Raw genomic sequence first — 15,561 nt, 5'->3', positions numbered from 1 at the left:
CCCTGGAGCTCATCCAGATCTGGGAGGTGCTGGTGTGAACTCAGCTCCTCCCCCTGGAACCTCAGGCGCTCTCACAGGTCCTTGCTCCATACCACATCTCATCCTGTTCTCCCCACCACATGCAGTTTCCGGCAGGCTGCCCTCTCTCCACATCTTTTCCTTACGGCCCCCCCTCCCCCTGACCTGCCCTCACCCTGTACCCCTTGCCCTAACCATACCTACATACTTCTTCCCCTGCACAATTCAATCATCACCTTTTTTTTTTGGATCATTCTTGTGCCAACTTCAGTGCCACCTCCTACAGGAAGCCTTCTCAGCACTCCTGATTCACCACATATGTGGTGTCTTTCCTTTGTCATGTCCTTTTGGAGAATTCTCTCTTGTCACTGCTGCTAGGCTCTGAGCCCCCAAAGAACTGAGTTTGTCTCCTGCATCAGACTTGGGTTTCTTTAACCCTTTCTCTCTCACAGTATCCAGAACTCCCAGGGAAGCAGGGCAGGTCTCTCTCCATCTGGGCAGAGGACTCTGTCTTACCTCTTTATATTTCACCTGTACGGTCTCATGGGGCAGGTCTGTCCTGACATTTTTCAGCCCAGAACAGAAAGTACAAATGGAGGAACCCTCTTTGTGTGAGTGGCTAAAGGAGTTGTGTGTGGCACAGGTCTGCTGGACAAGGCAAGGTAGACACTAGGGGCTGGCTGAACCCAAGGTCTGCCCTGGTCACCCCATGTTTTATTCCAGACTCAGGATGTCCTGGCATTTCTAAGCACCTCCCCAAACTATACTGCCAATGCAGAGGGAAGGGAGGAAGCATAGTTGTCTGGGGATCCCTGTCTGGGTGACTAAGGACAGCCAATCTGAAACCAAACGTGTTTCCAAGAGCAGACTGGAACAGACTGTGCCCATCTTTTTTCCCGAATGGAGTTGAAATCTCACCTCTGGCCTCTGATTTGAGGACCCATTTCTGGTCCCTGGGCCCTCTCTCACGATTTCCATTCTTTCAAAGATGTCTCGTGGGTCAGGGGTGACTATGAAGGGGAGAGCTTTGTGGTAATAGGCAGTGCTACATCTTGATCGCAGTGGCGGTTCCACAGATCTTACACAGGAGCCAAAATGACAGGGAACTACACACACACACACACACACACACACACACACACACTCACACACACAGTGCCAATGTCAATTTCCTGGTTTTGATATTACACTTTGGTTGTGGAAGATGTAACCATTGGGGGAAACTGGGTGGAGGGTACAAGGAATTCTCTAAAGTATCTTTGTAACCTCCCGTAAATCCACGGTCATTGCAAAACAAAAAGTTAAATACAAGTGTCTTGCTTGAGGGAAAAAAACCACATTTTTTTAAAAAAAGTGCTTTGTGTTGTGGGGATTGTGATGAGCATGCCCTCTTAGGCATGTGGGATCTTGCCTGGATTTACCTCTTATATCCATTCTCCGGCTCTCTTCTAGATCCTGATCTCACCTTTCATTGTCTACCCTCCTTTTTTTTTTTTTTTTAATGTTTATTTATTTCTGAGACAGAGAGAGACAGAGCATGAGTGGGGGAGGGACAGAGAGAGAGGGAGACACAGAATCAGAAGCAGGCTCCAGGCTCTGAGCCATCAGCACAGAGCCCGACGCGGGGCTCGAACTCACAAACCGTGAGATCATGACCTGAGCCGAAGCCGGTCGCTCAACCGACTGAGCCACCCAGGCGCCCCCCCCCCTTTTTTTTTAATTTACTTAGAGAGAGAGAGAGAATGCAAGCAAGCCCAGGGAGGGGCAGAGAGAGGGGGAGAGAGAGAATCCCAGGCAGGTTCCATGCTGTTGGGGTAGGGGGAGGGTACCCAGTGTGGGGCTGGACCTCTTGAACCATGAGATCATGACCTGAGCCAAAACCAAGAGTTGCTTAACAGCCTGGCCTAACCAACTGAGCCACCCAGGCACCTGTCATTGTCTACCCTCTTGAAGAATTTGACATTTCTACCTTTCAAATATTTTTATGTTTCGAAGAGGAGCTTGCAAAGAGCAATGCTTAACGAGCAGAAGCGTCCATGTGGCTATCATGGGCTTTGCAATGCCCAGGCAGAAGCTCTAATTGGGAGTAGGAGCGTGGTACCCCATCCCCCGTAACTGTGAACATGGCTCCAGTTTTTGCTCCCTCCCATTAGAGGTCTCCTGTCTCAGCCCATTTTCCTTCCCGGTGAGGAGAGGGAGGGATGGGATCGAGGGGCAGTGGTGGTGCTGTGGAGACTCTGTTTCCCTTCTTGTCATTGTTTTCCTTTTATTTCAGTGAGAGGCACACACACGCACACTGCACTCGCACACACAAGCTGCGGGACCAAGGCCTTCTGGGCAACAGTCTCTGAGTTGAAAGGCAGGTGGGGCCCGATGTGAGGCTGCCCGCCTCTCTGGAAGCCTGCTCAGGGCAGTCCATGGGGCAGGGGAGGCAGGGGTGGTGCCGTGCTTGGGGACTCGGTGTCGCAGGGAGGTGGAGGCTTAAATGTTGGCTTTCTTGTCACCGCCGCTGCCGCTGGGGCTGCCCACTCTCCGTTCTAGCCTGCTGTAGGGCGCGAAGGCCGAGGAGCCCAGTTCATAGCAGGCAGACAGGTCCAGGAGTGGGGCAGTGGAAAAGCAGAGGGCCGGTGGAGGGGGTGGCAGGGGCGGGGACGCCGACGCTGAGGTCAGTGGGTTGAGGCACGGGGAGGAGTTCCTGGGGTCACCCAGTGAGGTGCCCCTGTGGCCGGCAGGCAGGCCCAGTGGGCCAGGGGTCAGCGCCAGGAGGCCGGGGGCCCTAGGCACAGACAGCAGCCGGCCCTGCTCCAGCAGCCGCAGGATGTTGGATGTGGCAAAGGCCTCGGAGGCCGAGGAGGACGCCCGCTTCTCCAGGTCTCTGCTCTGGTCTTTCTTCTGCTTGGTGCGGCGGTTCTGGAACCAGACCTTCACCTTGGGGTGGAGGACAGGGAGGGGTGTCGGGAAGGAAGAGGGGACAGGCAAAGCAAAGTGGGGGCAGGTGGGAGGAGAAAAGAAGAGGAAGGGCGTGGAGGGCAAGGGGACAGAGAGTGGGGGGAGTAAGGGTGGAGTGAAAGGGGGAAGAAGAGTATTCAGAGTGTCATTAAGGTCTCTCCACACCAGCCTGCTCTGGGTGAACCAGTAAGGGACCCTCGCCCTCTAGTGCCTGCTGCCTGCTGGGTGCTGCTCTAGACTCAGGGAATCAGCAGTGACGAGAGTGGAGGGAATCCTTGATGTGGAGGGGACGGCACAGACAGGGAGGCGGATGGTGCACAGGAAATGAAAACAAACAGCCGTGACAGTCAGGTGGCTCTGAGTGCTTTGAGCAGCATCTCTCAAATGATTTGTGCCGAGGAACCACTTTTTAAAGTTTTCCAGTCTGTTGTGGACCAATGTTTTTGTCAAATACAATGAAAATGGATTACACTTACTTCCATCTCTGCACTTAACCTGTCCTAGACAGATAAGAGTTTGCTGGGGACAGAACGGGGTGCACAGCAGCCCAAGAACCACCCTTTGAGAGGCACTGGTTTGGAAAAAGGCTGCAGGATAAAGAGGGGAGTGGCCGGGGAGGGGACTAGCTTATCAATGCGTGGCAAACACAGCCTCTCTGAAGAGGTGACATTTGAAGGAAATAGCAGTAAGGGAAGGCCAAGGGACAGGCGGCCAAATATGGTTGAAGGAAGCGTTTGGAAAGAAGAAAACCCTCTATGTTTGTCACTCCCGGAACTCAATTGCTCCTCCCACCAGATCCTTGGGAAAGTGGCTCTGCGTGTGGTTGCATTCCCTCCCCTGCTGGGAAGCCCCCCTGGCTTCTCTGCCCCGGTGAGCAGCCACCCTTTTAGGACCTAGGCACCACCCCACGAACTCCCCAGCCTCAGTTTCTCATCTCAAAAATGGGGACAAAAATACCTGGGCTGTCGCAGGGATCAGATAAGGAAGTCCAGGTAGAGGGCCTCACGTGGTGTCTGGCCCACCCTGAATTGAAGTCATCATTTATTGCTCCTTTCTCTGTTCACAGCTCTGAACTAGTGGGAGAGGACAGGCCCAGAAGTCATGATTCCTGTCCTGGGGAAGCTGAGGGTCCAGTGGGATGGTGGCATTAACCCACTCCCAGCGACAAAGGGAGGGGCAGTAATAAGGAGTGTGACCAATAAGGAATGACAAAGCTTTTGCAAAGTGTCTTGTCCTTCTGCAGCTCCAGGGGTACAAGATAGGGTGGGTGTGGCTGGCTCTGGGAGGAGGAGGCTCTTGGAGAGGAAGTAAGGCAGGGGCTGGGATCTGGCAGGCCTATGTCTTGGGCCCTTATGGGCTACATTGGGGCTTGTCAATCTGGGCTGCATTTTAAAATTATCTGGAGTCATGTTTTTCAAAATCCCAATGCCCATGCCACATGCCTACTCACTAAATCTCTAGGGGGAGGGGCCTATGTATCTCTCTTTTTTTTTTTTAAGTTCTGTGTGTGATTCTAATCTGTGAACGGTGATGGAAGGTGCTAGAACTGCAAGGGTTGGGGAGAGGCACCCTGCCTGTCTACCTCCTACCATGAGTCCCATAGTCCCTAAAGGGCTGATTCATAAGGCTCACCAAACAAGGGACAAACTGAGTGAGAGACAGGCTCAGAGCCTCTGGGCTCATCCCTCCTCTCCTCCGGGAAGCTTTCAGTTCCACCACAGGGGTCACCCTCTCTCAGGGTTAAATCTGGGTACAGGTCCTTCAAGGCCCAGTTCATTTGCATGCTGGGTAGGCCGGGGTGCTATCCAGAAGCACACTTTGGGAGGCTTTGGCCTCCACTTGTCTTCTTGGTGCCCTTCTGTGGTCTTCCTGTGGGCTGCATCTTGCCTCCTCCCTCTCCTGGTTCCCCTGGAACTCAGTGAATGCTTGGTACTTTTTACCCCCTAATCCCTTGCCAGACCACACCGTGGTCCATGAGCCATGGTTTTCAACTGGCTGCCCGGACTAGGGAGGTATTTTCTGGGAGATCATCCATCACCCTCTTTGGGCTCATGGTTGGTGTTAAATCCCAAGCCTCCTTGTTGATTTGGAAATGGCATGAATCTCTAAGAGGCTGCTTCCTGTGACTGTGGGCACATTCCTATGAATGGCCCTTGTGTATCTGGGATGGCCCTGGTTTTTGTAATCTGGAAGGTACCGCCTATTCTGCTGTTCTGGAAGAAGCCATCTTGGGGAAGAGGTGTTGGGTAAGGGGCTGAGGACAATTGCTGAAGAATCAGAGCTGCTTTTATCCAAGCCAAGTGGTGATGCTGTCAGTATTGGGACTTGGCAGTTTGTCCTCAGCCTGGATCCTGGGAGCCTGGCCTTAAAAAAGTCCCTCATGCCAGCAGAATGAGGGGAGTCCTGGGGCCAGCCTCCCACCTTTCCTTCCTCTGTCGCCACATCTTCTTTTGTTGTTTCCTGCTCTGACTGTGGTCATTCATACAACACATGAACAGCAAGCATCCAATAGGTGTAGGCATTGCCAGGTGCTGAAAAAACAGGGATACCTAAAACTCTATGGGTCTCAGACACCAGTAGGGGGGAAAATGGACAGGTCAGTAAGTGTTACAAGACAGTAAGTGTTTTGGTAGAAGTAGCAAACAAGATAGTGGAAAAGATCCTGAGGTCAAACCTGGAGTCAATTATGGTTCTCTCATTAATTAGTTGGAATGGCATGGGGCAAGTTCCTTAACCTTTCTGTACCTCAGTTTCCTTATCTGTAAAATGGGGATTATAATCATGCCTCCTCATAAGTTTGTTGTAATCACTCAATGAGCTATAATCATGGATTTAGCAAAGTCCCTGGAGACACTGAAGTCTTTTAAGCAATGTGGTTAATGTGGTCAATCTAGTTTGAGGTTATACAGAGGTTAATATAGAGGTTGTCAGGTCTTTCCTAGAAACTCTGGAGCCTGGGGGCTGAGCATGGAATCTAAGCCAGAATCTGTATTTTAATGAGAACCCCAGGGGTCCTACATATAAGTGGTCTGCAGGCCATACTTTGAGAAACACTGCTTTAATTAAGCACCACATGTTTTCCTTGAAACAAAGCAGGGTGATAAAGTATAAAAACAAGGAGAACTAGACTAAGTGGGACTATCCTTGTTCTCAGATATGGAGAAGAGCACATGCCACTCTGGGGTGGGGGGTGGGAGTTATTCTGGTGTGTCCAAGAACTAGATCCCTCTGAGACCCCTTCCTTGCACTCTAGGACCTCCCTGTAATGCACAGCCTGGGGGTGTGGGCAAGGCCAGGCCCAGAGATCAGTTGCATTCTGCCCGGGTCCCTGTCCGTATATCCGAAGGACACTTCAGCCTGCAGAACTTTGTAAGTGGTGGGAAGGGAAGGCTTCATGGTTCTGCGCACCAGGTCCTATAAGGGGGGTTCTCATTAAAAGTGCAGACAACTTGGGGCACCTGGGTGGCTCCGGTTAAGCATCTGACTCTTGATTTCGGCTCGGGTCATGATCTCACTGTTTGTGAGTTCGAGCCCCGCATGGAGCTCTGCACTGACAGTGTGGGGTCTACTTGGGATTCTCTGTCTCTCTCTCATTCTCTCTCTCTCTCTCTCTCTCTCTCTCTCTCTCTGTATGCCCCTCCCCCACTCTCTCACTCTGTCTCTACCACCCCCTCTCTCTCAAAATAAAAATAAGCATTAAAAAAATAATAAAAATGCAGACAACTTAACTGGGCACATAGTGGTTAAGGAAGAGATCTGGAGTGAGAACGGGTCCTGAGTAAGTCCTCATTTTCTCTGTCTGGATTAGGACCCTCTTGATGCCCAGGAAGGGGGTAAAGATGCTGGTTGGCAGGAGGAAGAGAAGTGGACACAGAGAGGGAGGCAATCACTTGGAGAGCAGTTGGGGGCATATTCAGGAGAGCACTAGGGGGAGAGCTGCATGTGATGTTGAAGTCCTGGGATCCAACATGGTCTTCAGCTTTCGGTCGGTCCCTAGGAGGCCTGGCTACACCGTGGTCCCTGTTCTTGGACTTACACGAGATTGTGCCTCCTGTTCTATCCCTTAGGAGTCCCTCTATTATTTGAGCACACTTGAAGGAATCTCTTACCTTTCCCACAAAAGAGCCCTGACCAAGACTCCTAGGTAAAATCAGAGAAACACCAGCCCCCGGAGAAATATCTGACATACCTTCCTGACATCTCCACTTGGATCTCAAACTGAACTGATGCAAAACAAAACTCCAGATTCCTCTCCCACCTTCCTGCTCCTCCCCAGCTTTCTCAACCTGTTACATGGCATCACTGACCACTTCTCACCATTCACCAGTTCGAGCCCAAACCATTTCTCTTTCCCTTGCCCCGTGCACGTAAGTCATAATGAACGAGTCCTAACAGTTCTATCTCCAAGTTAGATGACATCTCAGATCAGTTCACTTCTCTCCTCCACCATCACTCAGAGTTCAAGACAACACGGCAGTGGCCCCCACCTCATCCACTCATTCACCATTCTCCAGATGGCGACCAGAGTGAGCTCTGTAAAATGCTGGTCCTCTCATGGCACTCTCTCTTCGACACCTCATCATGGCCTCCAAACACTATATGCTCTGCCGCCTACCTTCCCTATTACGCTTCGACTCCAGCCACGCTGGCCTTCAGACACTTCCAGAATATTCTATGCTAGTTCCCACCTCCAGGTCTTCACAGTCGTTACCCTGTGTCTTGACTCCTCTTCTGGCGCTTGTCCTGGCTGTCTCTTCCCTGTCATTCACACCTCAGCCCACTGTCATTCATCTCCTTTCCTGAGGACCCCAGTCAAAGATTCCCAGTCTCTATCATATCACATTTTATCTGCCTCATAGTACTCATCACTCTTTTGAATGCTATTTGTCAGGGCACCTGGGTGACTCAGTTGGTTAAGCGTCTGACTTTGTCTCAGGTCATGATCTCACCGCTTGTGAGTTCAAGCCCCTCATCAGGCTCTGTGCTGACACTTCAGAGCCTGGAGCCTACTTCAGATTCTGTGTCTCCCTCTCTGTCTGCCCCTCCCCCGCGCACACTCTGTCTCTCTCTCTCAAAAAAGAAGAATAAACATTAAAATAAATAAATGCTATTTGTCTTTCTCATGCAGAATGGAAGCTGCCTGAGGTTAGGTGCATGATCTGTTTTGTTCTCTGATATATCCCCAGTGCCTAGAACAGTATCTAGTATATAGTAGGTATGCAGTAATATTTTTGAACAAACGTATGGGTGAATATATGGAGAATTCCACAGAATTCTAGCTATATAACCAAGGGCAAGTTAATAAACCTTCTGAGTTTCCTGAAATGGGGATAATATTACCCATAAAGCCAGCTTTTTTTTTTAAAGCCAGCTTTTAATAGATTAATCTGGTGAGCTAATGAATGTGCCTGCTTTATTTTATTTTTTTTAATATTTTATTTTTAAGTAATCTCTGTGCCCAACATGGGGCTCGAACTCACAATCCCGAGATCATGAGTCACGTGTTCCACCCACTGAGCCAGCCAGGTGCCCCAAATGTTCCTGCTTTAAATTTTCAGCATGTTATTTAATTTCTTTGTGCCTCAGTTTCCCTTTCTTTAACACAGAAATAATAAAGGCCTATTCTGGTATTTTTAAAATATTTATTTAATTAATTTTGAGAAGGAGAGACAGAGTACAATTTTGGGAGGGGTATAGAGAGAAGGAGAGAGAGAGAGAGAGAGAGAGAGAGAGAGAGAGAGAGAATCCCAAGCAGGCTCCACTCTGTCAGTACACAAAACCCGACACAAGGCTCAATCCCATAAACTGTGAGATCATGACCTGAGCAGAAATCAAGAAAGAGGCTCAGCTGGCTGAGTCACCCAGGTGTCCCGCATTCTGTTATTTAAAAAGTGTACATATTCGGGGCACCTGGGTGACTCAGCTGGTTAAGTGTCCCACTCTTGATCTTAGCTCAGGTCTTGAACTCAGCTCAGGTCTTGATCTCAGGGTGATGAATTCAAACTGTGTGTTGGGATCTGTATTGGGTGTGAAGCCTACTTAAAAAAAAATTAAAACATGTACATATTTGACTTTTGTTCCTCATTCTTGATACAGAGCCCCTAAAGCCCTTGGAATTTCCTGAGTGACAGGAGTACCCTTTGTCATTCATAATAAGCCCCTTTAAAGTACACCTGAGTTTATGCTAACAAGGTGACTCAGGGTGGACCTTATATAGTTCAGGATGTGCACTGGTTCCAAAAAGACCACTTCTGTGATTAGAGGTTTGGAACCCCCACCCTGGCTCCCCAGGGAGGTGAGAGGGGCTGGGTTATAAATAATCACGAACAGTGAGATTCAGAGAGCTTCTGGGTTGAACACAAGGAAGTTCTGGGGGGTGGCACATCCATAAAATGTACAGAAGCTCCTTGAATACCTGCACCCCAACATCTTGCTGTATGCATCTCTCCAATTAGCTATTTCTCTCCCTCCCCGCCCCCCAAAAAAATTTGGCTATTTCTAAGTTGTATCCTTTTTTTTAAGTTTATTCCTTTATTTTGAGAGAGCAGGGGGAGGGGCAGAGGGAGAGGGAGAGAGAGAGAATCCCAAGCAGGCTCCACACCACCAGCTAAGAGCTTCGTGCAGGGCTCAGATTCACAAACTGCAAAATCATGACCTAAGTCAAAAGCGAGAGTTGGATGCTTAACCAACTGAGCCACCCAGGTGCCCCCCTGAGTTGTATCCTTTACAATAAACGAGTAAAAGAAAGTAAAGTGTTTTCCTGAGTTCTGTGAGTCATTCCAACAAATTGACAAGCCCGAGGAGGAAGATGAAGGAACCCCCAATGTTTCAGCTGGCCAGTCGGAAGTACAGGTGGCCCAGGGACATGCAACTGGCATCTGATGTGGGACTGTCCTGTGAGACTGAGCTGTAACCTATAGTGTCTGTGCTAACTCCAGGAGCCAGTGTCAGAATTGAATTGAATAGTTTGAGTACCAGTTGGTGATTGAGAAAGGGGACTTGGTTGCTGTTGGTGTTAGAAAACACCACACAGGGGCGCCTGGGTGGCTCAGTCGGTTGGGCGGCCGACTTCGGCTCAGGTCATGATCTCACGGTCCGTGAGTTCGAGCCCCGCGTCGGGCTCTGTGCTGCCGGCTCAGAGCCTGGAGCCTGTTTCAGGTTCTGTGTCTCCCTCTCTCTGACCCTCCCCCATTCATGCTCTGTCTCTCTCTGTCTCAAAAAATAAATAAATAAATAAATGTTAAGAAAAAAAATTTAAAGAACACTAAAGACTGAAAGGTGTTCTTCTTTAAAAAAAAAAAAAAAAAGAAAAAAAGAAAACACCACACATTTGGTGTCAGAAGTGCTGTCTGGAGAAAACCTCACTCCCATCCCATAAGATTGTGGTGAGAGGAATAAATGAGTTAGGACACGTCAAGCCCTTGGAGCAGTGCCCGGTACAGGGGAAGGTCTCAACAGAGGTTTCCTGTACCATATGTTACCTGTAAGACCCCGGGGACGGGGGAAAAAGAAAGGGGAGTGGTAAGCAAGTCAGTAAGTTGAGGATTCACTGAGCGCTCACTGTTTGCTCAGCTGTGTTCTGAGCTCCCCATGGAGGCCTGAAGTGGAGATGTGGCTTTCAGACACATTCTTGTTCTTGGGAAGTGTGTGCTAGTTGGTGCCCACCACGTACACACACACACACACACACACACACACACACACACACTTTACCAAGATATGTGGAAGGGTCTCTTGGGATGAAGTCAAGAAGTCTTCCTGGAAGAGGAGGGGCTTGGCCCTGACCACCAAGGGCAGATAAATGTCGGGCGTATAGGGGGCAGGGCAGGGGAAAGATGAGGACAGGGAAGGAGCTGCTGGCCTGGGCATCTGAGGTGCCTTTGGAGAGCAAAGTTTCAGGGTAGAGTGTGCTGGCAAAACTAGGCTAGGCAGAGGGCAGATAGGACGAGAGGGGCAGGTATTGAGGGGTGACTCTATGCTTGATGTCCCCCCAGGAGCTCTGGCCGGGCCCAGCCACCGCAGCCCTCTCTCTGGCAGAGCCTGGCTTTCCAGCCTCCTGACTGAGTGTCGCTGGAGGGAGGGCCCCCGCTGCCCCAGGCCATCTGCTGTGTTGTTTGGGGCTCTGCCGGACAACAGGTCCAGGTGGAGACGGCCTGGGCCTGCAGGACGGCAGCCGGTCCTGACTGAATTGCAGTGGGGGTGCCAAGGGAAGCACGGCAGCAGGCACAGCAGGGACCCCTGCATATCCCACTACAGCCTTCTCCAGGAAGCGCACCCTTCCAGACTGTCTGCCTGCTCACTCTCTCCTTCCTCGCCTCTACCCTGTGTAAGTCCTGTTTTGGTCATGTCTGTAATACATCTATCCATGAGCTCCCTCATATATGAGGCTAAACTACCAGAGCTGTTGCTTGACTAAGGGTCTCAAGTCATTCTTTATAAGCCCCAGGATGGTTGCCAGTTTACGGGTGGCATAAAGATGCCAGACTGCTTGTCCAATCCTAGCTCTGGAGCGGATTCTTTGTATGACCTTGGGCATAGCCTCTCCTCCTCTGTAAAATGGGATAATACAGGCAGCTACATCATCGGGTTGTTGGGAGGCATTGGTGAGTTACCGCAGGCAGAGCACTTAGAGCCCTGCCTCCGCACCGTGAGTACTAGGTATTATTAGTATTATTGTTATCATTATGTGTCTCTGTTACCAGCTTGAAATGCCTCCATTCGCGCAGAGGGGGTGCTCACTTTACAAAAGCTTTTCCTTTGGGTTAAGCTTATTATTGTTAAAATGCGAAGGCATTCCTGAGTAAAGGGGGTGTTCAGACTCCTCTCCAGCAAGAGCTTCTGAGGCACAGTGGGATGCAGGGCATGTACGGAGGATGGGGAGAAGCCCAGGAGGGGGAAATGAGAAGTCCCCTATCCAATTTTGGATCATTTCTTCTCTTCCCTGGAACCTTTGCTCCCAGCAAGCCAACCCCTCACCGTCCTTTCCTGCAGGGTCCCTCACGCACCAACAGCCCCGAGTAACTCCCTGCATCCTGGATGCCCCTCCTTCCTATTTCTCTGGCCTTTTCCCATGTTCCATCCAAAGTGCCTGACGTATCTGGAAGGCCCCCTGTTGGCATATGCCAGCTCTCTCTTGTCAGCGCTATATTCATTGCTCTGGTTTGCCTATAACTCCAAGCCTTTCCCTAATGCGTGTCTGAACTCCTCAAAAGCTGGGTCTCCCTGCAGCAGCCCATAGGCCTCACACCCCACGAAGTTCCCAGGCTGTAGGGCAGGGGTGGAGTGGCCTGGCCCTGCACTCTTACCTGGGTCTCGGAGAGGTTCAGCTGGCGGGCCAGCTCGGTGCGCTCTCGGCCCACCACATACTGGCAGCGCTGGAACTCCATTTCCAGGCGGTACAGCTGCTCAGCCGTGAAGGATGTGCGGGTCCGCTTGGGCCGGTCCAGGTCCAAACCCTTAGGCAGGACAATCTCCCGGATGGTCCCTTTGGCATCTGCAGGGGCCATGACAAGAGGCAGGTTAGTTCACTAATTAAGGATATAGGCCACCAACAGTCATATTAACAGGAGGCAGTGTGATCTAACAGGGAGCTCGTTGAGCCGGGGCCCGGCTCTGTGACCTCCGACAAGTTGCTTACCCTCTCTGGACCCAGCTTCTTTAATCATCCAACCCAGTATATCGTGTCTATTGGGTATATGTGTGTGAATGGGCCTTGTTACAAATTTCAAGTCTACCACCGTAGCGTGGGCAGAAAGAATTCACTCTGACCCAGCCAGGATTCTGTTTCCTCAGTAGAATAAAAGAATAAATGGAAACAGATACACTAAGTCCTCAAGTGTAGAGGAAAGGACGGGCTAGAATTGGGTATGACCAGGCAGGTAAGGCTTACTGGAGATGTCCTGAGCCAGGTCCTGTGCTGGGTGTGTATGCATGCATGAGCACCTGAGTCCCCAGACCCTCCTGGGTTCCATGAAGAGGCTAGCTGGTAAGGGGCGGAGGGCAGCCTGGGAAGCTGGGGTCCCCAGGAAGGAGTCCAAGGACCATTGCCACTACATCAAGCTGCTGGGGTGCCTTCTACAGAGGAGATTTCTGCCACTCCCCACGTACGTCGTCCTGAACAATAGGCCACCCCCCTGGATCCTAAACCAATGCCATCCATGCACAGGGTCTCCAAAATTTTGGAGGCTACTTAAGAGACATTGAAAACCTTGCAGCCTACCTTCACCAGATACTTCCACTTAAAGAACTGAGAAATGGCAACAAAGTGTTCAGCAAAAGTAAAATATGATTTGGGGGAGGGTGGGCTGTATATATACATCAGCTTTAGCAATAGGGGCAGAGATGATAACATGTTTGAACCACACGCTCGGATAGCTGGAAATCTAGTTATTAGTTATTTGTGTCAAAAATTGGCACGTGGAAATATGCAGTCTCGTATTCTGTAGGACTTAGCAAACGATTCCCAGCATATGACACGGCTGACAACGAAGCTGAACTAACAGTAGTTTACCATTAGGGAAAAAGATGAGTGTCGGCAGAAAACCCACCAGCTCAAGGCAGCCCTGATCAACCAACGCAGGCCCTGCTGATCAAGCACAGGTGACAGAGCAACCCTCCACAGTTGGGGGAGTTTTAACCCTCCCCCGAGGGTCACACATTCTGCCGTGTGGCCAGAAGTGAGTGGCCTGGCTGCTCGTGTTTCAGTCAGAACGAAAGCTGACACCTGGGCCGTGTTTGCTCGAGGCCAGGCACGGTTTTGAGGACTTGAAACTTCCCAATGTTCTCAGTGAAGCTGGAACTATCATTAGTCCCATTTTACAGATAGGGAAATGGAGGAACACATTTTAAATAACCTCCCCGAGGTCACACTGACAGTGTTCCATAAGGTCTAGAAACAACCTTATTTACCTTTACGAATACCCTCTTTTAGCAATGTTTAATGATTCAATGGGTAGGTTATAATGAAGAGACCTTTGGTCATGGGTAAAAAAATGGAATCTTCTGGATGGGTTCATCAAGTGCCCTGGAAGACATAGGAAAGGACCTGCGTTTGGAATGTTGCTGTCTGCCAGGAGGCTCCTGTGAGCCTCACCACTATAGATTCTACTTTTGGAATCCCTGCTTTAGAGAATGAGTCTAACATCTCTCCCTCCAAATCCTCCACCATATGATTTATGAGAGTGGTTCTTCCTGGCTCCTGCCCCGGCCAGCTAACATTTACTCCTCCAGGGTATGTGTTAGCTCCTCCTGCCTTGCAAGTCCTGCCCCTGATCTCAGAGGTTCTCAAGAACCTTTGTTCTCAGTCAACCCTGGGAAGAAGATGTGTCTGGGTCAGGGGATGCGGTCACTCTCAGAGGTGGCCCTCCCCCCGACACTGGGCAGAGCACATCAGATGGACATGGGCCCAGCTCTTGGAGTGGAGGTGGAAACCCCACAGGCCTTTTGGGACAACTCAAGCTTTCCCTCTCCGGTACTTTCTACATTCTGAAAAGGTGGGGTAATATTTGCGGCCCCATCAACTGGGTCCCCTTTGCTCAGATCCTATTATTTCCAACTATGGGACCGGTCTCAGAACTTCCCTCACAAAACCCAAATGACTCCATATCCAAAGGCACTGATTTTATTAGAAGTGTTTTGGGGGGGGGGGGGGTGTGGACTGGAGGAGGGGTGGTGGGTGTTGTATGTGGTGCTGGAAGCTTTACATCCTCTTCCCAGAGAGCCTCCTGGAGCCCACCTAGAGCTCTAAGCCTGTGTTCCAGACCACTGAGGTCAAATCATAGATGTCCCTCGCCCTTTCTTCTTTGCGGAAGAGCTAACACAAGCATTCCTGCCTCAGGGAACAGCCAAGGTTAGCTCTTCCTCTCAGGGTCGAGGAAGGCAGGAATCATATAAGAAAGGCAACTTGCCCGCCAGATATCAAAACGTGCCATAGAAATGAGCATATGAAAAGATATTCAACATCACCAGCCATTAGGGAAAGGCGAATTAAAACCACAAGAGACACATATTAGGATAGATAGCTAAAAGAAATAATACTGAGAGTGTCAAAGGCTGGTGAGGATACAGAGAAAGTAGAACTTTCTACACTGCTGGTGGGAATGTAAATGGTGCAGTCACTCTGGAAAACGACCTGGCAGTTTCTCAAAGAGTTAAACATACACTTACCATAAAACCCAGTGACCACACTCGTGGGCATTTATCCGAGAGAAGCAAAATCTTAGGTTCACATCAAAACCTATACATGAATGCTCATAGCTGCTTTATTTATTTACAATAGTCCCTAAATGGAAACAAGCCAAATGTTCAATAGGTGAATGGTTAAGCAAACTGGGGTACAGTTATACTATGCGATATGACTCAGAAATAAAAAGGAATGACTATTGACAGACGTGACAATTTGGGTGAATCTCCAGGGAATTCTACTGAGTGGAGAAAACCAAAGTCAGTTCTCAAGATTACGTACTGCATGGGTCCATTTATAGAACACTATCACAATGACAAAGTTATAGAGGAAGAGAGCAGATCCATGGTTGCCAGAGGTTAGGTAAGGGAGGGTGTGACTGTCAAGGGGTAGCCTGAGGAAGTTCCTTGATG

The 15,561-nt window shown here is 50.0% G+C and overlaps 1 protein-coding gene across 1 annotated transcript in view; it reads right to left on the bottom strand.

Moving 5' to 3' along the window:
• Positions 1-2,267: 2,267 nt before the first annotated feature.
• Positions 2,268-15,561, bottom strand: part of VAX2 (ventral anterior homeobox 2) — a 28,356-nt gene continuing 15,062 nt past the window's right edge. The window contains exons 2-3 of the mRNA XM_011281258.4: positions 12,273-12,460; positions 2,268-2,946 (exon numbers count right to left, since the gene is read on the bottom strand). Coding sequence (XP_011279560.2) covers positions 2,500-2,946; positions 12,273-12,460 — 635 coding nt within the window. The 3' untranslated portion in view covers positions 2,268-2,499. The remainder of the gene's footprint in view (positions 2,947-12,272; positions 12,461-15,561) is intronic.

Source organism: Felis catus, chromosome A3 (assembly GCF_018350175.1).
Source record: "Felis catus isolate Fca126 chromosome A3, F.catus_Fca126_mat1.0, whole genome shotgun sequence".
Taxonomy (NCBI): Eukaryota; Metazoa; Chordata; class Mammalia; order Carnivora; family Felidae; genus Felis; species Felis catus.
This window is presented reverse-complemented; position numbering and strand designations above follow the sequence as displayed.